This window comes from Onychostruthus taczanowskii, unplaced genomic scaffold (assembly GCF_017590055.1).
Source record: "Onychostruthus taczanowskii isolate IOZ18803 unplaced genomic scaffold, ASM1759005v1 scaffold45, whole genome shotgun sequence".
Lineage (NCBI taxonomy): Eukaryota > Metazoa > Chordata > Aves > Passeriformes > Passeridae > Onychostruthus > Onychostruthus taczanowskii.
Window position 1 is genome coordinate 321,803 of NW_024502014.1, and position 21,899 is coordinate 343,701.

Sequence of the window (21,899 nt, forward strand, 5' to 3'; positions counted from 1 at the left end):
GTTGGACAGCAAGGTGTCGTACCCACACCATGGACAAACAGGCGCTTTTCCTTAGAAATCAGACACTGTGCATCCAAGAGCCCAGAGCATGCTTCCTTCACTGAGGTAACGATCACCAGCATGGTTTGTAGGACTCAAAGGCAGTCCTGATTATACTGATCTGCCTGCGTGGCACCGTGCGACAGCGCTGGAGCTGGCACAGCACTAAGTGGTCATTACAGCTGCCCAACCAAGAACCTAAATTTGCAACAACTCTCTCTTCTTAAATACTACATGCAACCACCCAGAACCACCACTGAGAAAGCTCACTGTAGGTTTTGTGCTTCCGTAGGACTCAAAGGCAGAATTTCCTCACTAGTCCTGATTATACTGATCTGCCTGCGTGGCACCGTGCGACAGCGCTGGAGCTGGCACAGCACTAAGTGGTCATTACAGCTGCCCAACCAAGAACCTAAATTTGCAACAACTCTCTCTTCTTAAATACTACATGCAACCACCCAGAACCACCACTGAGAAAGCTCACTGTAGGTTTTGTGCTTCTCTCAATTATATTGCAGTAAATATTCTGGAGCATCTCTTTATGATTCCAGTCACAGCTTGCTTTGTACCACTTGCAGTGACTTACAGTTCTGCTTCTTTAGAGATAGCCCTAACTCCCATTTAGCCAGGTTTGCTAAATTTTGTTAAACCTCCCCAATGATCATTTAACACTATAGAAGCACATTCTCTTTTCAAAGCCTGGAAGAGGAATTTAGGCCCAGCAGCAGAGCACCCTGAAATGAAAAACTCACAGTTTATTCTCACTGCCTAGAGTAACACACAGCAGGGAACCAACCATAACCAACCTGCAGGAAATGCAAGTTTTCTTCACCTCAAGTCGGTTGTGCATTTAAAGGCCATCCAGGAAAGTCCCTAATAGCAGGAAAGTCACTAAGGTTACAAAATAACTCCCAGAATAGAGGCTCTCTGGCCTAAGAAGCCAGGGATCCACACCCAGAGGTTTTTAAGCACATCAGAGCTTTTAAGAGCAAACTAAGTCCAATAATGTAGATAAAAGCTGATAGTTAAACCCAAGAGCTACTAAAGCACAGGCAGTCTGACAACCACCAGTCTACCTATGAACTAAAATATTCAAACAATTCAAAGTATTAATAAAATGTTAGTATAAAGACCAAAACCCACACTATTGCCTAGCATAGTTGCCATTGCACATCAACACCTGAAAGGACTGAAAGTCAGGGAATAGCAGTATGTATTAAGGTAAAAAATAGTGAGACTGAAAATGTGACTGAACACTCCAGGTTGATGAAGTTGTGTATGTTTCCCAGCCATCTTCAAAATGGAGGTGACACTTTGGCCCTCAGTTCAGGCAGGCTCCCTGCCCCTCAGCTGCATGCTGCTGTTTTGCTAGCCAAGCCCAGGAGAGACCATTCTTTTCTCTCCCAGCTCAGTCAAGATCAGCTCTCAAACCAATTCATCCCCGTGGAGCCCCTCCTCAGTCCTGGGCATCTGCCTGGTACTCTGGTTTCAAGATACCCTGCATCACATACCTTGTTTTTTCAGAACACTGGCCAAAGTTTAAAGATGAAAGTGTTTACTCAAAATTCAGAGTTGTAGGAACTTTACAGAGTTTCCAGAAAACCTCCAGTCAAACAATAAAATATACCAAGATTATACTTCCTAGCTCAGCATCTTCCTCTGCTGTTAGCTTTAACTGGTACCCCTTCCTTGTGTCACGTCCTGGAAAGGGACTGAGGACAGAAAGCAAAAGTTAAGACACTTGCACCACACCATTCTGCACCCCTCCCCTTTGTTTAAAGGTCCTTCCCAGCATCTCCTCCCAAAACCACCATTTGTTTTCTCAGTAAGGAGACAAAGGATTGCAGGCAGTAGAGGAAATAATATTATTGGAGTACTTTGGGCAATCTCTAAAGCACAGTTAGAGTCATGTTCCTATGTAAGAGTTCCTCCATGGATGGCACTCCGTCTGAGCAGTGAACACTCAGCAGGCAGCTGCTGGCAGGGGACAGGGCAGCACTCCAAGGCAGGAAACCCACAGCACATGTAGAGGTGACACAATACTTCTATCTTGCCCTCTGGGTTCATGCACTAAGTGCTGTAGCAATTTACAGTGATTCCAGACACTTTTGGCAAATGCTGTGAGGTGCATAAAGCTCATTTCCATTACGTTATAGAGACAAGGTCTTTATGGTCTTTGCTTTGAAGATCTGTAATACAAATCAGAATCGAGTATTAACTGCTCAAATGTTCAAAAAGCATCCAAAGCAACACTTCCAGTTCTTTCTTGGTCTAGATTTCTCTATCTTCTTAATATTCTTATCAGAACTACAGGCTGAGCCGGAATATTCCTGGAGAGCAAGAGTTGCCTGGTGTTACCCATCACATACAGACTGAGCACAATGACTACAGTCTGGAGTGTTAAAATCAAACTGTGAACACACAAGAATAGCTGGCAATAACTAACTCTGGTATTAAAATAGGCTTTAGCACTGCTGTGGGCTGGAAACTCATCCCACCAGACAAGAGTAGTTAAATCTGTCCCTCTGACACTGTTGGTTCGTGCTATGATGCTGGGAGAACTTTGGACTGGAACATCTGAGAAATGTAGCCCAGGTTGTCCAACATCTTCAACATGGGAGTAGGTAAAACCTGGTGTTGCAGGAGGAATTGACGTGGGTGTGCTGGTGATTTCCATGTGGGACAGCACCGTTACAGCAGTCTCCCGAGATGATGTGAGGTGCTCCGTCACAGGAGATGTCAAAGTCTGGGGAAAAGTTGAGCTGAATGTCTGATAGGTCATAGCTGTGGTTGGCAGGCACTCTGGGTCATCGATGCTTAGAGACACAAGAGAAACATTCTGCAGTGCCGTTGGGCTGTGGCACATCAGAGACTGCACATTTTTAACTATTGCTGTGCTCTTTTGGAGCCATTCTTGGAAACCGAGAATTTGGCAATCACATTTCCAAGGGTTGTCGTCAAGGACAACTTCTTCCAGCTCAGGTGAAGCAGTAAAGAGGTCTGCAGGAAGAGACTGCAGGTTAGTACTATTCAGGTAAACTTTCTGGAGGTGCTTGAGATTATGAAAGAGGTTTCTAGGAAGAACCTCAAGCCTTGTATCAAAGAGGGAAATGTTCTGCAGTTTCTGAAGGCTCAGAAAGATTCCCTCTGGCAAACTGGAAATATTACTTGTATGGAGAGAAAGGCCCCGCAGTTCATTCAGGCCACTGAATACATTCCTAGGAAGAACTGTAAGTTCTGGGTTAAAGCTCAGCACAAGAAGCTCTAAATTTGTCAAGTTACTGAACACAAAATCTGGTATTGTTGAGAGTTTTGTGTGATACAGCCATAGGCTCCCAAGATGCCTCATCTCTCCAAACAGTACTTCTGGAAGAGACTTCAGTGGGTTCCTGTACAAGGTCAGTTTAGACAGGTCATGCAAGTGCAAAAAAAGCCCAGAAGGCAAAACCTGAAGCCTGTTTCTGGAGAGTGTCAGCGTTCTTAGTTTACGAAGACAATGAAATGCGTCAGGGGCAATGGAATGGATATTATTGGAATGCAGGAAAAGCTCCTGCAGCTCCTTCAGGCTATCAAACATACCAGACTCTATTGAAGACAGCCTATTAATATACAGCATCAGCCTCTCAAGCCTGGCTAATGCACTAAATATATTTCTAGGCAGTGCTGCTAAGTAATTTCTTGACAAGTTCAGTACTCTGAGTTTGGCAAGTTTCTTCATCACGCCACTGGGAAGTGCTGTTAGTTGGTTTTTGTTCAAGTAAAGCTCCTGCAAACTAACCAGTTTGTCAAACAGATTTTCCTCAATAGATTTCAACCTGTTACTTTCAATGATCAATTGCTGAAGCTGTACCATGTCATCAAATACTTCTGGGGGAAGTTCAACCAGTTTATTATTTAGCAGTTTGAGGACTGTTAGCCTTCCCAAGCCTTTAAAAGCCACTGGTGAAACCAGAGCGATGTTGTTTGAAGACAGGATGAGATGCTGCAGTTCCACCATCCTAGCAAAAACATCCTGCAAGTACGATATGTTAGCGTTTGTTATGTGAATTTCTGTCATGTTGCAAGGCAGATTTAACAATTCCAGGTCTTTTATGTGGGGGCCAGAGCAATGAATTGCATTTTTTGAAGAGCAGTCACACTTCTCAGGACAAATAGATGCATCCAACTGGAAGAAAAGCTTGATCATCACTGACAAACGAAACACCAACATCCTTGTTGAAGTGCCAGAAACATTAGCTGTTACAAGAGATAAGAGAGAATCAGGATTTGATCATAGGTAACTTAGCAGCTCACAAAGATGTGTGATTATATCATAAACTTGCAAATGCGTGCAAAATTTCCCTCGCCTTGAAACCAAACTTCAAAATCTCTTTTTATTGCTGACTGCCAATATTTCTGAAGTGCTCAGCTTACACTGAGAAGTACAGATAAATGAACTTTTGTAAATCAAGTAATCCTTGTTTGTATTTGTACCAATTAACTATAATAAAAGTATACAAAAATCATGATGAAACACTTAAGTAGTCAAAAGACATGTATTTATTTGAACAGAAAAGCAGTACAGAATCACAGAAGGGTTTGGGTTGGAAGGGACCTTAAGGATGATCTCTTTCCATCTGACAGGGACATCTTCCACTAGACAAGGTTTAGTATATTATACTAAATTACATGCCAAAAATTTTTTTAAAAATTATCAAAAGGTCCTGCACTCACTGTGTTTTTCATTGTAAGTTATCTGAGGTTTAAAAATAAAGTCTAGCTTGCAAAAATAGACAATGGAGGTAAAAAGGTTGTCCTGTACTTTAAGTGGTGAGAAGCAAAACAGCACTGTCCAGTTAAATCCTGTCTCAGCATTTTCAAGTGATGGCTTCTTGGAACAGCCCAGGAACACACAAGAAGGAACAGGCTATTTTTGACACAGCCTGAAATAACACAGAAGACCCCATATGGCACAGGACAGTACTGAGCCTCTGATAACCAACAAGCCTCATTTCAACACAATACCAAGCTATCAGCAGTGGAATTAGAAGTACAGTAAAATGAGAGGAAAGAAGTGCACGAAATTAGATGGGAACTTTAGCAATAAAGGTACAGCTGCATGAAACACACCACAAAGTTGGAAAGTTGCATACATTTCTAAACAAACAGGAAAGCAAACATTGTCGATGTAAATGGTAATATTTAAAAGAGCAAGTCAAACAGAAACCCACAGTCTAGAAATACTTCCTCAATGAAATCAACAAGTCCAAGTGTATCAGAATCCTGGATGTCAAGCACCCGGCTGAGCAGCAGAATAAGCAGCAGCTGGGATCACTGGAATAGCTACAAAACTTCCACAGATGTAACCGGGACAGCTGACACAATGTCAGTATTCTGACCAGGAACATGGGGGGAGAGGAAGGCTCCATCCCCACACACTCTTTTTCAGGGCAAGGACGAAGCTCTCCCATACCAATCCCACAGACAGACTGTTGGGAACAATCTCCTTCACTTAAAGAGAAATCAGGAAGGACAGCAGAGCTTCTCAGGCGTCTGAACTGCTGACAAGAACACACCACAACAGACCCAAAACAGCTGCATGTCCAAACCAGCTATTGCATTAAAAAAAAAGCCAGAAGAGCAAAAGGGAGTGCTTTAAAAAAAAAAAAATTATTCAGCTTCAGAGTACTGAAGTCTGGTAAAATCTCTAACTCTCCCTCAGGAAGGGAAGGACGTGGCATTTAGGGCTATCAACAACCAGCAACACAGTGCCACAAAACAAGATCTCAGTGGGCTTTTCACAGCTCATTGAATGAGACATATGCATCACAAAAAACAGTGTAAGATTTCAATCTTCTAAAGGTCTTTCACATGTCAAACAAGAATCTTTCAGAGAATCTCACCCTCCTAGTAATCCTCCTTACCCCAAAACTCTGTCATAAGCCAGTGATGCTTTTACCTCAAGGAATTTGCAACTCAGCCTGTCCCTGATCCTACCTATCCCCACGAGCAGAACCCTCCATCCAGAAACACATTAAGAAAATTTCTATTTCAAGCCCTGACTTGAACCAAATGGATGGGAAAATACCCAATTTGTTATGCTAGAAACTGCAAATGCAGGTCCCTTGGAAACTATGACTATAGAGCACTCTGTAAAACCAGAAACAGACTAACACTAGCCTGTAGGTCCATGATGACTGTTTTCCTGGTCTTATAGCAAAAGATAAGATACTAGAAGACAAGTTTAGATGCTCAGAAATGCTAGAAAGCACTAGTTCTGACAAACAAACAGCAAAATGGCAGAAATTCTTTGCAAGATATGAAGGCTATAAGTGCTGTCACAAGAACTATGGGTCTCAAACATCTAGAGCTGCTAACAGTATTTTTTAAAAAGCATTTAAAGGTTTTAACAATACAGAATACAGTAATACCCACAATAAAGATCGTAATTATACATTCTCATGCCTTAAAATTCTCTCAAACCCTCACATGAGACACTTGGCATTCCAGAAAAGGCACCAGCCTGGCTGGTCATTTACCAAAGTTTGATCTATATCCTCTTTCCTTTTTAGCCCCATCCCCCAAATATTTCTCAAGACTACAAAAGGATGCCAGAGGCAATACATTAATACTGTAACTATATCAGAAGTCTCAAATCAGTTTTGAGCTTACAGAACACTGAGCACATGTATTGCTTACAGTGGTGCTTACCTCTTTTACTGTCTTGCAAGTTCCTAAACTCATACAAGCAAGAAAAAGAAATTTTGAGCTGTACCTTAGAAACTTATCTGCTTTTTAAAGGAACTCACTAGGAGCAGAGCAGGCAATCAGGCTTCACCATGACAGTGCACTTTAAATGGGAAGTAAAACAGCAGAACGCATCCTCTAGATAACACTTTCACCCGTATGCGCCTGGTTACTGAGACAGGCCCGAGGCCAAACAATATTTGAAGCTTCAGAGCAGATTTTTGCCTACAATTGTTCAAGCAACCAACTTCCACAGGTTGTAACTCCAAAAGTAGGGCTTGAAGCCGCTCACATAACAGGAGAAGGTTTTAAGTCACACTCCCAACAGCAGAAAACCCACTTGTAGCTTCTTTGGCAGTGATATTGGAGTATGTGCTTCAGCCAACCCAAAGCAAACCTGAGTGAAGTCAGAAATCTACATTTCAATGTGAGATGTGATCAGAAATTTCAAATTTGTCACCGGTCTGCTAAATAGGCTTTGAAGGAGTGGACACATCCACTTTAAACCAAGTGCTCCTACCTTCACAAAGCTGCTCTGACTTTTAATTTCTTGCAGGATTGGAGTCAAAGCAATTTCAGTAAGGAATGAAGGGAATTTTTACTTAGTGCTTTGGCTAAGCATTCCAAGGTTGACACATTTAGTTTCTGTTTTTCCTCAAAGTCTTCTGGAGTGGCAGGCCAACAAAACCTAAAACCTGTAAGATTCTGAAAGAGAAAAGCTAAGTTGTAAAAATAAAAGCTTGAAATTGAAAGATTAAGTTTTTTGTTATTAAGTAAAAAGGTATGTTAAGTATCTTGTCTTCAAGTTTAAAATAATGTGCTCTGCCAATGACCGTTTCAATGGAAGGTGAGCCAAGACAGAAAAGATGTCTTCATTTCCACATGATTTTTCTGAAGATGACTCTGACAATGGTGACAGCTCAGATCATGCCTCCCACATGTCCAAACAGAAGGAACATCTGAATAACCAAAGGTGGAAACAAGCTGCTATCACATGTACAAGCCTGCAGAACGGCTCCCATAAGCCACCAGGTAGAGCTGCAGTCAGCGTGATCCCCCTGCAGAACACTGACACAGCAGGCACTCCTCCCACCCCACCTGCAGAAACACAGAGCCACTGAACAACATCCCATGACATCAGAGGGAGTAAACCTGTGTTCTTCAACAAGCTTGGCATCTAATTCTATAAAGAATAATTAAAACAATTTCATGAAACTAATGAGAAGAGTTAAAATATCCGTTCATTTTAATTTTATTTTCAAAGAGCTTCAGTCACAAAAATGATTTACAAGTCTATTTACAATTCTATTGTACAGTTATTTATGTATGCCTCTTGACAACAGGGTACCATTCTAGAGCAGCAATACATATTTTAAATACAAAGATGTAGTATCATTTCAGATTTAAAAATAAAAGGAAGCTGAGCTTCTAGAGAGTGCTGTAATGATGAACATTTTAATCTGTGTTAGGCTCGAGGAATTAATGACAAACTAAGTAGTTTCTGGTTCACATAATTATTAAACAAGCTGCAGTTTGTTGAAAATAGTTTTAAAAACCTGAAGCTTTACTGTATATAAAATCAACATATTCAAGACTCTAAAAATTGTCAAAAACCCACAGCTTTCCCTTAGACATACAAAACCCTAAGTTTACAATTCAGAATTTCATGGGAGAAATCCTACAGGACTTGAGCTCTCTCATTTTGTGATGACCAACATAAGGATTAAAAATTTGCAGCATAAAAAGGACTCCACATCTGCTTAGTATTCTACTGCATATACACATATACAGTACAGGATTATTTACCCAGTTTGGGATGACTGTTCAGCACAACCTTCATGAAGAAAGAAAAAAATAAATAGAATTAAAAATCCAACAACTTTTTAAAAAGTGCAACAGTAAGAGTTTCCAATTTAAAGTTATGATGAATATGGACAGTCAGTTCTGTGGGTTTTTTCAGCCGCTTCTATTCAAGCATTATTTGCAGCATTTTCTTTTTACAGTAGATTTAATTCTATAGTACATGAAACTAGAGTTACTACTAATTGACTCTGAAGGGAAAGGAAGGAAAAAAAACTTTAAAAATAACCCTGAGGGATATACAATTTCATGATCTTGTAATTTATTTCTAAAAAGTAACATTTATTATTTAGCAACTGCTTTTCTGGATAGACCAGTCCTTTAAGTATGTGCATAAATAATATTTAAAAATCAGTAATATTTACAAATCCTAATACATCAAAATAAAATACGTACAGATTGAAGTCTGCATACACAAATAATTTAATAATAAATCAAACTCCTCAACATAAGGCCAAAATATACAGCAGGAAGAAAATGTCTACCCAGTATCTAGTGGAGCTCACTAACTTGGTCTGTTCACCTGAATTTAGATTTCCAAGATGAACACTGAAAGAGATTTTTTTTCACAAAATGAATTTCATCTTACTTCAAAACAGAAACTGAATACACTAGTGCAGATCTAGTTTGCTGCATTTCTGAAAACCAGAAAAACTAAACTGCTCAAAATGAGAAAAATTATAGGTGGTCAAATTCAGCTCTTGGGCAGGAAGGCATAAATCCCAATAATTGCAGAAAATGCAAAAGCTTATTTTGTGGCTGAACTTGCAATAACAAGATGGATTCTCAGAAAAGCTGATTTATTATTCTTGACTAAGCGTCAGAGCTCAAGCATGCAACCTCAGGAACATTTACCAACCCTGAACGCAGACCTGGAGGAAACAAGCTCCCATTTGCAAAACATTCAAGTTTACTACGCTCATGAGCCATTAGTCACTCGGTTAAGTGGCGACACTTGGCAATTTCTGTTTCTGTAAGAGCTCCCTAAAATGTTCTCCAAAGACAAGCCCACCTTAATGAGCTGTTTTTCTCCTCACTTTCTAGGTAAGTCTAACAAACTAGAATAAGACTGAAAAACTAGCTTCAGAAACCAAACAAGCCAAGAGAAATTATCAGTCTAGGAAAGTATTAAGCAAAAGCTTGTAGAAGGGAAAGACACAAATATTTCCTTTCAGTTCTCATGAAACAGCAAATCTAAAATGGTCAATGAAATGGAAAGCAGAAGCTTATGCTTTTAAGGATAAGTCACAGCTCCCAGGTCCAAGATGCATAGCTTCACAATATTTTTCAACTAAAATATTATTTTTGTTTAGATTTGAATACTACTTACGCAGCTAAGAATTATTCTTCATCAGTTATTCCATGCTACAAAGATTTTGTAAAATCAACATCGGCAGAAATTAGCCAACTGACTCAGGTTCGTGACTAATTAATGTATCCAATGTTTACAGACCCTTTAAAAGCCACCAATGCTGTTAAATGTTTATGACCTTATGAAGCCAGGATTATTAAGAACATTGCTCTGTTGAATGAATGCTAAGAAAACCACTTCCCCCTTTCCCCCTTCTCCACTCCTCGAAAACAAACAACAACAACAACAGAAATCAGGAAAAGAGTTGACAGCTGGACTGGAAGATAGTACACCCATATGCATATTATTTAGGAGGAGCAATAACTTCAACAACCAAGTTCTAGGAAAAGGTCTTCCAAACCATTTAGCACCACTTTTAAATTGCCAGTTGGCACAGTATATTCAACACTGCAGAAACCACAACATGATTGACATTAACATGGTTAATGGTTGATGATTTTGAAGGTCTTTTCCAACCTTAATGATTCTATGAGCAGCAGGGCACACTGTCCATACTGTCTTACAGAACAGCACAAGGGAATTAGGCCTGATCTGAAAAATTCTACTTATTAAAACAAGGCTGGAATGGAATTGTCTCCACAGGAATTTAAAAGAAAAAAACAGGACAACCCAAAAAAAGAAAAAGAAGAAAAAAAAAAAAAAAAAGGAAAAAAAGAAAGAAAAAAATCCCTAATATCAAAACCTCAAATTCCATCATCAGAATATACACACTTCAAAACAATCCCAGCCGGCCAGTGAGTCTCATTCCACAACTACTCTAAAGGATCTCTACAGAATCATGACTTCCTCAGACCAGAGATCTCCTCCCAAAGCTTGGAGGTGTTTGGACCAGTTAGTTGCCCCAGTCAAAAATAGACTGATCAAGACTCAATTTATCATCTTCCCAAAGACACTAAGGAAGACTTTTCCAAAGTCAACAATGGTTTAGAGATAAGTAATTTGTATTTAAAAAAAAAAAAAAAAAACAAAAGTTTTAAGCCTTGCAAGTCAAAGTGCTGTCTGCCTCTACTTCTTTGTAGACCTATTTTTCTAGTGGTCTTGTGTTCTGATACTGCCTCATGGCAAAATTACATATGGCTACCCCTAGTGCTTAAGCAGCATTAGTGGTGATACATGCTTTTATTTTTTTCTTTTTTTTTTTTTTTTAATAAATAAAATCTGCATAAGCCTTATAGTTCTGCAGCAAGACAGACTTTAGCTCAATTTTCTCTTAATTTTGTTTTGTACAGCTACATGTAGAGTTTAAGACACTGGCAGACTCTCTGAAATGCCTGTGCTCTTAACGTGCACAAACCCCACACATGGGCACGTGACAATACCTCCCTCCCACTCCCATGTCCCTTGCAGCAGTAACTCTGGCCTTACTACTTCAAGGTATATAAGAAAATTATCTTTAGATTCACAAATAAAACATGGTCCACAAAGGGATACTCCAACCCTTCTGCTGGAAAAAGCAAGGTCTATGGAGAAATGCATAGCTAAATGTAACAAAACGTGACATAGAAGAAAGGGTTTAGATTCTCCATCCTTCTTTCTCCAAAAACTTTAGAGTGTAACCAAATGGCTCCTCCCCTGGAGGCCACCTAAGCCTTCCCTATGGTTAGCTAGAACAGAAGTCAAGAATCTACATGAAAGCAATGTGCTTATTTCTTAAGGACAGAGCATATTGCTTCTACAGCATTCCCAGTTCCTGCTGTGGCAGACTAAAGAACTGAACTTAGAACCCAAACATTACACCTGGAAATGCTCCTTACTAATAGGGACAAACTTAGAGGTACACACACACACAAACTTTAGAACCGTTCTGAGGCACAAAACTTTTCATCAGTCAAATAAAACCAACTAAACAAACAAAATAACCCCATCCAACCAAAAACACAGACACAAAAAAACCCCAAACCATGACAAGGTTATTATGCACCTCTAGTACAGCCATGAAACCATCACATCATAGGGTTTACATGAACACATGCCCAGATAAGCAGGTTAGAACAACTATTAAGATACTCCAGGCAAATAATGTGAACCTGTTTTAACTGCCCTGCAGTTTAAACCTTCAAATGCATCTCATTTAGGAACAATGAAATCTGAAAGAAGGTGGAAGGAAACACAATCATTTTTGTTCTGCCTAGGATAACTTACATTTTTAAAATGTATAGCCATAAGACGCCTGGCTCTGAATTCTGTATTCAGAGAGACAAAACAGTTGGAAATATCTGCATTAGAATTTGACATTTAGCACACTGCAGTTTCAAATAAAGCCTTAAAATTACATTCTTCTGAATACTACTAAAGATGCATGCCACCAAGATCCACTGCTACGTTACAGTGATGATTTGATATGAACCATTTTCTCGGGATGGTACTTTCGCTTCTGTTGTTGTCCTGGGTTTTGGTGGCCATTCTGGATCAACCAGCAGTTCCTGAGCTAGGTGCATATACTTGGCTTTTGGTGTCTTCTCTCTACAACCAAACAGGGAAGAAAGGAAACAGACTCCACAGCGGTCCCCAGCCTCCTGCAGAAGTGAACAAGTTTGAAAATTGGATTACCATAACAAAAAAAAAAAGTCAGTAACAATACAGTAAATTACTAGAAGAAAAACTATTATTTCAGTCTTTACTATTTCATTATCACATTGGATTGGACCTGTGGTACAGAACTCTTCTGTTGTGTCATCTCTTCTATACTGTGATTGTGATAGTAATGACATTCAAAAAACATTAAGAAAAAAACAAGTATTTCACATTGTCATAACATCTAAGACCACCAACAGTTTTTATGCCTATTTTATAGTAATTTCAATAATCACAGATAGAATAGGGAACAATAAATTATTTTACTGTTGGAGAATAAAAGCCTGGTCTATAAAAAGCAAATTCCTCAAACCCCAAAACACTTTTTAAGTCATGAATTGTTAAACTGAAGGCAGCCAGTCAGACAAAAGTAGCAGAATTTAACTTGCTGGCATGTGAAATCTAAATACTGCAGGTATTAATAGCTATTAAAAAGGATACAAAATACTAAACTTAAGACTTCCTTCCTATGCTTTCTCTCCCAGTCTTAAATGCATGTAATTAGTTGGGGAGGAGAAACAACATTCCTCATTCTTGAGACTGAATCCCTCTCATGTCTCAGAGAGCACCTATAGTTTGCAGGGCTGACATTTTAATGGTAAGACATTCTATAGTTTCCATCATGCTCTAAATGTCTATCAATTAGTGAACTAAAGCAAATGTGAGCCTTGAGCACAGTTTCCTTTCTTCAGTGACCACAATACAATTTGTTCTACAACAGCCTCAAAAGGACAAATGTAAATCTGAAGTGAATATATTTAATAAAATTTAGTGCTGAGAAATAAACCACTATAATTCTAGCAAGCAAAATATACAATCAGCCAAAAGTAATAAGCCAACAGGTTTAAAGTAAAGCTGTTTTTATGGGAATCACATAGATTTCCGTCCTGTATTAACAGCAGAGGGGCAGACCAGACCAAAATTCATGGTCACCTGAAAAATCTTTCACTGTCCTAAACCATCTGAAGCAGTAAGAGTGTATTTTCATTGCCATCTTGTTTTGTTTAATTTGGTACATACTGAAAATTACTGCTCTCAGACAAGGACCTAGAACTCTAAACCAAATTAATTTATTTTAACTACTTCTAAGCAAATCAAGATGTTCCCAGTCCTAGCATACTAACTTGCGACACCAAAAAAATTTGCTGATGTGGAAATTAAAGATGAAGTGAGAAAAAAGTCTTAAAGCAATACTCTAGGTTTGTTTCACAGTTCTTGCACACACACTAAACTCTTTAAGTGTCAATACAGAAAAAAATATAAACCCAGAAGCCTTTGTTTTTAATATTCCAATTACAGAAATCTAATTTAAGCAGACTTAAGCTAAAGATAAGGCAACAGACAGTTATAGATAAGAGACAAAACCAAATTAATCCACATGCACTGAAATGATGACAGCAAAATACTCGTCTCCAACCTGAGGCGGCTGGGGTATGGTGAGGCGAGATTCTCCTTGTTTGTCTCGATTGAACACAACCTTCCAAAGGATCATATCAAGGAGGACATTCTGTGAGACATTACAGTGAGTGGGAAGAGTTAAAGAAACTAATGATCATTTGTTGTTAGTGTGCACATTACAAATAAAACCTGAAACAGTGGGTTAGGCATAACTAATTCAGTGGCAAGCAAAACAGGGAGTTTATGCTGTTTGTCGTTACTTTTGTGATAAACATTTTCATTCTAAAGTGCTCACACAAAATTTAAGAATATGAACATATACTCTAAAATCAACAGCAACAATAACCAAATCTGCATCCATCTCTAAAGGGTAAAAAACATAAATACATATGTGTTTCTATACTCTAAAAACCTGTGCAGCACCACATGAAGACATGAGTGCTTAGAGCAGTTTCCCCATAAACCATCTTGGAGCTATCCTTTTTACATAGTCTGTTTTAAACCAGGGACACTCTCAGAAAAGTAGCAGTGGTGTGGCAAAGCTGGGCCACCAGCAGGAATAAAGGAATTTGGTATGTGTAATTCCACGTATTTAAAAGAGGGCAGAATTTGAATAGTATGTTGAGCACATCTGGTTATCCTCATACAGCTGCATGGGTGGACTCAGGAGCTTTGAGCAAATCTGACAACACAGGTGTGAACCTGTACCTTCCATGGCCTCGAGCCTACAACTCTGATCCTTGGACAGATTCCATTTCTAGCACCTGACTAACTGCTGCCATTGAAAACGGGGAGCTGATTAGTCAGACTTTTGTAACAGATTTTTATAATGCTCATGATTTTATAACACACCAGAATTTGACATTGCTTTTATAAAGCATCAGCCAACAAATCTTCAGCTTGTTAGATGTTCATTTTTTGAAGCCAGTCTGGTTTAAGCATGTCTATACCAGGCTTCAGGGGTGAGGAGGAACAGCTGCTAGGATCTGCCTCTGTTGTGCAATATTTTCTATCATATGGTAGAAAGAATCTGCATGCTTTGTGAACCTAGCCTGGCACCCACATGGAAAGAACAAAAGCTTTTCAGGGCATTTCAGAAAACAAACAGAAAACAACCACAGTCAGAAACTATTCCTGTTGTAGAAGCAATGACAAAACTACATATGATCATAGCGCGACCCTGAAGGGTCACACTGGCAAGTGCGACTAAGGAACAACGAATTCCTCATGTATCTCATAATTATGAGACACTTAAAGACGCAGTTCCTGAGGAACAGCTCTCAGCAGAATAAACTCCAGGTGAAATACAGGCTACCTTGTTAAAAGATGGAAGGAGCTGCCACCAGTGGCACCCCCAGATACTCAGCATGTGACCTGTGGCACAGGTCTGTAGTGAAAAGTGGAGGGAGCAGAAAATCCAGCCAGGCACACAAGGAGAGAAAGACAATGAGCTATACTTGAAGTGAAGGAAAGAAATAGCCTGGGATTTCTACACAACACACTGGACCCAAGGAGCTGGCACCACATGACAGAGCTTTAGAGAGTGTAGAGTAACACTGCTGGAATTGGGCAAATGCAAGAGGTGGCTCCAGTTATGGAAGGTGAAGTGTGTATTGTAAAACAAGGTTTAGGATTTGAGGATTGCTACACAATAGTTCTCTTGGGACACTTGCTGTACAGTAAAACAGCTCATCTGCCATAACAAAGCATTCAACTCACACTTATAAAGTGGGAGAAATTTGGTTTAAGACAAAGCATAAGAGCTCACACAATTACTGCCAAGAAGTAGGTACTTCTATTTTATTACCAAAGTACAGACAACAAGGTAAATTGGGAAGGCTGTTTAGAAGAAATATGTCAAATTACCCCTGCAGTAATGAAAGTTAAATGACTGAAGTGTACAAAGATGCTAACTCAAACCTCCATAGGAAAAAGCGTAGGATGAGGTTTTAAAATACTGGATGAAAGAACACAATCTGCAGGTAATTTTTAAAATATTGCTTAGGTGATGTTTAGTAGAAATTCACAAGTTTTCAGGCTGATGTGACAATCAACAAGGCCAAGAAGTGGAACCTGATGAACACGTATTTAAACCAGAGGAGAACCATTTGTTCTCAAGAGCCACGTGCTGCCACGTGGATTGGCACACTGTACAGACTTCCTGCTGGAGCCCTTACACATCCAGAACAGAAACAACACCAGCTTCTATAAAAGTTACAAGATCACCGGCAGAACAAAGGAATTTTCAAGCAGATGGTGAATTTATTTCTCACTAATCCTTATCACTGGATTGAATATTGAAATTGAATAAAATGTTTCTGTCAAGGAGGTTTGTTTTAATTTTACCAGAAGACAAAAAAAGCCATGATGCTGAAGCTTCAGAATAGCTGTTTTGTTTCAGTAGCAAAGACAGCAAAATACATAAATTTGACTTTTCAAAAATAAAAGAAAGCCAAAAATCCCCAAACTATTAAGCATTCACTAATACAAAAAAAAGCAAAAGAATTCAAGGCCATAAAGGAAAATCATCACAGGAAGAGCTAGAGTACATACAGGACAATGTAAGAAAGGCACAGGAGCTTTAACAGTGGATAAACTTGCTAACCACAAGACAAGAGGCCAAGAAAATTAGTATCTACTGACACGTTTTGGAAAAGACAAGTTGTTGCCTGCCATGTGAAAACACAAAAACATATTCCAATAGGCAGCAACATAAGAGCATATTTTGCAAATTCTATTTGGAACAACATTTTAAACACAAAACCGTGGTAATTTTGATTCAAGTATCTGAAAAAAACCCCTTTGTTTGAGTTAATTTTTACTAGGTCACAAATAAAGGGAAAAAACATGTCAATTGGATAGAATATTAATGCTGTAGTACTCTTTGAAGACCAAAATTATATGATCCAAGGAAGTATTATGCTGGTTACATTGATAGTAATCCCTCACATTGTAATGGAAATACTGATTAGAAGCTGTAGAAAATGTTACACAGTAAAAACAGATAATTATAGTGTGCACTAGATAATGGTGGAAGGCCTTTTCATCTTGCAGGAAAAAAGTGACTCATGACTGCAACCAAAACCCAAACATATTCAAGTTGGAAATCACATGTCAGTTAATAGGGAGAAAAACTAACCACAGAATAAATAACTGACTGTGAATCCAGACTTCTTCTGGAAGATTTATCTGTCAAACTTTGACTCTTGGAAACAAAAACAAGACACCTGGATGAAAGGTAGGCCATGCTTCTGCATACATTAACTCTGGAATTATAGCAGAAGAGGTCAGCATCCAGAGTGACTGACTTCAGACAAGCTTAGTGATGGAAAAAGCAGATTTGCATGAACATCTCTACTTCTGGACTTTGATCACATCAGACAGACCTGCATTACACAGACCTGCATAATTCTGAACAATAAGCTATGTGTATGATCCAAATGAAGGAAGGGTGGATCCCCTAAGGATTTTAGATACTTCTCTAGTATTTTGCTATTCTGGAGTAACACAGAAAATAAAAATGGAGTATTTTAATATGAAATAGTTGAATTATTAAGTCTTTTAACTTCCTCCCTGCCCCCATTTTTTAATTAAAAAATATTTAAAATTACACTTTAGACACAGAAAGTCTTGACACCTTAAATCTAGCTCACAAGGACATTTGTACAAATACACACCTAACATGAAAACAGCAGCCACTCATACTGGCATGCTGTGAAGAGTGACCTAAATAAAACACAAACATGTACCCTGCAAAAAGAAGCACTTAAAAGAGAAGCATTTTTTCCATGTGGATTTCTTACCTCTGTCAGCACAGATACAAGTGCATTTAGAATAACGATGATGACAATTCTTAGGCGCCACTCCGGTGGCACACACACAAGCTGTGGAAACAAGTTGCCAGAGGTTAGCAACACACATGTGAAGTAAACACACATCCCAAACAGACTCAGAATTATAAATTCTCCCTTTCCCACGCAGTGATGTGAAGGTAAAACTCTGCAGGGCTCATGCTTGCCCCAAAGGCAGCCCACCAGCTGCCCGAGGAAGCTCGCACACCCACAGATCTGCTGACTCTCACCTCAAGAAATGCGTCGATAGGTTCAACAGGATGCAACATGATGAAAAATATGAAGACATAAAGAACTATAACAGATAAAACAAACAGAACTGTAAAAGAAGAAAAAAAATATTTTAATTGGACCATCTCACAATCAAGAGTTTTAGACAGTTTTAACATGCATCATGAGTTCATTATGGCCTGGAAACAACCTCTCTTCTCCCCATAAACCCCTTCCAGGCAAACTGGGGCAATACTAATTGTGCTGATAGTCATAAAGACAGACAAGGCCTGACTCCTTCTCACTGGCTCACTTGTGGAGTTGAAATATACAGACACATATACATCTACAAATTAAGCAACTATTAACACAAATATTTCCATACAGTTTAATATTTCCTTTTTTCTAGCTGTGATTATGAGAGGATAACTCCACAACGATCTCCCAGCAACACTGTTGCTTCTGAAGTAGCACAACAGAATTGTCAACAAGTGCACAGTCACTTGGGAGTTTTACTTGGAACTGGATATACTAAGAAAGGACTTACAATTTTTGTAGCATGGTTGTCTAAAGGGCTTTCCTTTAGAAAAGACAATTGCCACTATGAGGTACTGAAAGCTGGATATAAAAAACAAAGTTGTGTTTTCATAATTTTTAATGTAATGTTCATCATGAATAGTCTCATTCCCGTGGTGTGCAGAGCTGGTGTTCTGGGCATCCAACACATTACACGCACTGCAACACAAAAACATTGAACACCGAGTTATGGAGAAGAGGCAAAAAGGGCCCACTTATTTACAAAAATATCAACAGAACAAATTGCTACAGCAGTAAAAAAGCTTAAACTTGAGAACATATTACAGGTAGTAAGAAATAACTCAAAACTGTGGCAGGGAAGTAGTAATTTTTGTGAATTTAGAGCTCCAAGTTCTTTTATGCTGCCAGTTTGTAAATTTTCTACATAAACTGTTTAAAAATTATCATTGTAGACAGACTTCAGAGACAGGTAAGGAAATACTGCAATCTAAAAAAATAACATTAAAACAACTCTTTATTTTCAAAAAAATTAATTTGATTTACTGTAACTCTAACAGGAAAGCAAAGCTTTATAACATGAAAGAGATAGAAAAGATCTGAACCATAAATTTCAAATTTCTACCTCAACTGTCCTAAAGCTGAAGAGTCATTAGACCAAGCCATATGACTCTGACCCAATTTTGTTCTTCAGCCAGTGGGTAGCTCCCTTATATTTTTTCACAAAAAATCAGCAGACTAAGAAGCTGCAATACAGAAGCTTTATTTTCAAAGTCCCCACAGAGGGGGTCAAGAAAGAAGAGAGCATTATTGCCTATAGCTCTCCAATCACTACTGTATCCTGCAGAGCCACTGAAACACTTACTCAGAGTCTGGTGTCCAAGGCTCATACCAGGACTGCTGTTTGACCCAAAAGAAGCCCAGGGTTTGGAAAGCAAGGCAGATGATGATTTGAGACAACACGGAACACAGAAGTGGACCTGAGATAAGACCTGATGGAGGCCTTCGTGCAACAAGCTCTGTCCAAGCAGGGTTCAGACTCACTGCAGAGAGAACAAAAAACAAATGACACATTGCATCATTATGGTTTTCAAGAGTTATCCTGTTCACATTCTGTGGGATTAGAATGGCTTGCTCATGACATCACTTTAATATTTAGTCCAGAACTGCAAATGTGAAACCACTTTGCAAAGACCATAGAGCCCTAGAACAACACCACAGTGCCTTCTACAGGTTGGTTCCCCAGCAGCACATGTTGGTTCCCAGCATAGCAGGGACAGTAGCAGTCATCAGACTTAAGGAATTAGCAGTGTCTGGCCAAATTCCCTTTGTCTGGCACAAGGACTTACAGCTTGTCTCCTCACTTTTGGACTGCCATTGCTTCAATTAAGATGTTTTTATTAAATTTGAAAAATGGAATTCTCCTATTAGCCAGTGAATTGAATGTTAGGCTCATATGTGAAATCAACTGTTTCACTAGGCAATATTTTGAGTGTTACATTTTGTGGACAGAAGTTCAAAGCAAGAATGCAAGGAATCAAAACAACGGAGCAAGATGATATTGCAATGACTCCTGTTTTGATTCCAAAACCAGCTTCCTGTACTGTGAAGACTTAGTTCCCCAAGATCGTGCCCACAACCTGCTTCTTGTCTGAGGATATTTCACAAATTTCAGATGAATCTAATGCAGTACATAGTGTGGTTTGGGTTTCTTAATGCATAGATGTAATAGTCATAACATCTTCACGGTATGTCATAGTGTTTTATCAAAACCACATGTTATTAGATATTAAAGAAAATCTGACCAAGCAAAAAGTGGTTCACAGAAGCCACGATGGTAATTCAGTACAGTACTTACTAGTGAAGACAACCACCAAAATGATTGCCAAATCAATGAAGAGAAACTGGAAATCTCCCAAATTGCTCAGGATCTGGAGAGAAACAACAATTGAAACACTGGTAATTTCTTCACAACACAAAAAAATTATACTGACACTTTCACGGCATTAATTCTTTCAATTTTGCTCTATAAACAAGAGAGTGTCCTGTCAAACTGGCCTCCCTTACCTGCAGGAGTCCTGAACACTCTACAACTCACAGAACAATTCCTGAAGTATCACAGTATGAAACAATTTCCTTTTCAAGATGCACAAGCTATTTGTAATTGTAATTTGTTTGTAATCAAAATTATATTATTGAATCTTACATACCAATGCAGTAACAGTTTAGGCCTACAGTTCTTTAAACACCATAGCCTTACTATGTACTCATACAGCTGTCAAAATTTCCACCTCAAAGGTCCTTTAATACTCTGCACCTTTAACTTGCTCAGAATACAAATAAAAATACAGGATTTCTACCACGTGCCACTATTGTGAAACCAATCATATTAACAGGAAATATTCCATTTTGCTTCCCACCCACCCACCTAAATCAGTACTTCCAGTTTCTTCAAAATCTGACATAAAAGGAATGCATTGCCCTTTAAAATAAGTTAGGCTATTTCAAAATGCTGAAAGTTTTCAAATAATTGAAGCCTGTATTTTTGCTTTGTATATATGCTTATTTGGTCTTCCCACTGTAGAGACTTTCTTTGCACAGCCACTGGTTATTGCCTCTTCTAAACAGATACTACCATGTATTTTGTACAGTTAATATGAAAAAAAAACCCCAAAATACTAACAACACTTTCAGTCTAAATGTATTTTGGAATGCATATGTTGTACTCAAAGGGACTTGTAATAATTTGTATTAAATATCTATCAACTTTCAAATCTCTGAATTATGCTGACACTGCATAGGTATTGACAAAATACTTACAGAATACAGCAAAGTAACAGTGATGTACTGGATGATGCTGTATAATGCCATGAATTTGAACACACAGAAGGAAGTTACTAAAGCAGCACGGCCTTCCCTGTCAAAACAGATGCAATCATGTAACTACAGAGCTTTCTGTGCAAGCAGTTATGTTCTGCCTACCAAAATGTTAGCTGCAATTAAACACACCAGCAAACCCTTTGAGGGACATTAGGCTACACACATGAGAGAAACAGGAGAATGGTACACTTCCCCCAACATCAAGCTGTGGGCATGTCTGCTGAACTCAGCCACCACCTAACTTCAGTCCTCTTTGGACTGAAGGCAGTCTGTAGTTTTTTCAACAGAGGTTTTAAAATGAAAGTCTTTTTACACAAGCATCTATGAAGCATTAGTTTACTCCATGGACTGAATAAACACACAGTCAGCCACAGAGCTGCTGACTTCAGAAATGTTTCTGATAATTACATTTAATAATTAATTCCATTACTTCGTTAGTTCCCCACAGACCCCTA

General features: G+C 38.8%; 2 protein-coding genes across 2 annotated transcripts in view; both read right to left on the minus strand.

The window, feature by feature from the left end:
* Window positions 1-1,603: 1,603 nt before the first annotated feature.
* On the minus strand, window positions 1,604-6,823 carry LOC121341080 (platelet glycoprotein V-like). Its single transcript, XM_041414284.1, has 2 exons — window positions 6,730-6,823; window positions 1,604-4,275 (listed from the first exon to the last, which is right to left on the minus strand). Exon 2 carries the CDS (start codon window positions 4,247-4,249, stop codon window positions 2,321-2,323), a length of 1,929 nt encoding a protein of 642 aa, XP_041270218.1. The 5' UTR covers window positions 4,250-4,275; window positions 6,730-6,823; the 3' UTR covers window positions 1,604-2,320.
* A 1,165-nt stretch (window positions 6,824-7,988) lies between these two features.
* The window catches only part of ATP13A3 (ATPase 13A3), a 56,086-nt gene continuing 42,175 nt past the window's right edge, over window positions 7,989-21,899 (minus strand). Inside the window, exons 27-34 of the mRNA XM_041414282.1 lie at window positions 21,385-21,481; window positions 20,423-20,495; window positions 19,430-19,607; window positions 18,578-18,765; window positions 18,051-18,139; window positions 17,773-17,853; window positions 13,989-14,078; window positions 7,989-12,513 (exon numbers count right to left, since the gene is read on the minus strand). Coding sequence (XP_041270216.1) covers window positions 12,316-12,513; window positions 13,989-14,078; window positions 17,773-17,853; window positions 18,051-18,139; window positions 18,578-18,765; window positions 19,430-19,607; window positions 20,423-20,495; window positions 21,385-21,481 — 994 coding nt within the window. The 3' untranslated portion in view covers window positions 7,989-12,315. The remainder of the gene's footprint in view (window positions 12,514-13,988; window positions 14,079-17,772; window positions 17,854-18,050; window positions 18,140-18,577; window positions 18,766-19,429; window positions 19,608-20,422; window positions 20,496-21,384; window positions 21,482-21,899) is intronic.

Coding starts and splice junctions, on each gene's coding strand:
- LOC121341080 (XM_041414284.1), bottom strand. CDS start 4,249: ATGTTGGTGTTTCGTTTGTCAGTGATGATCAAGCTTTTCTTCCAGTTG.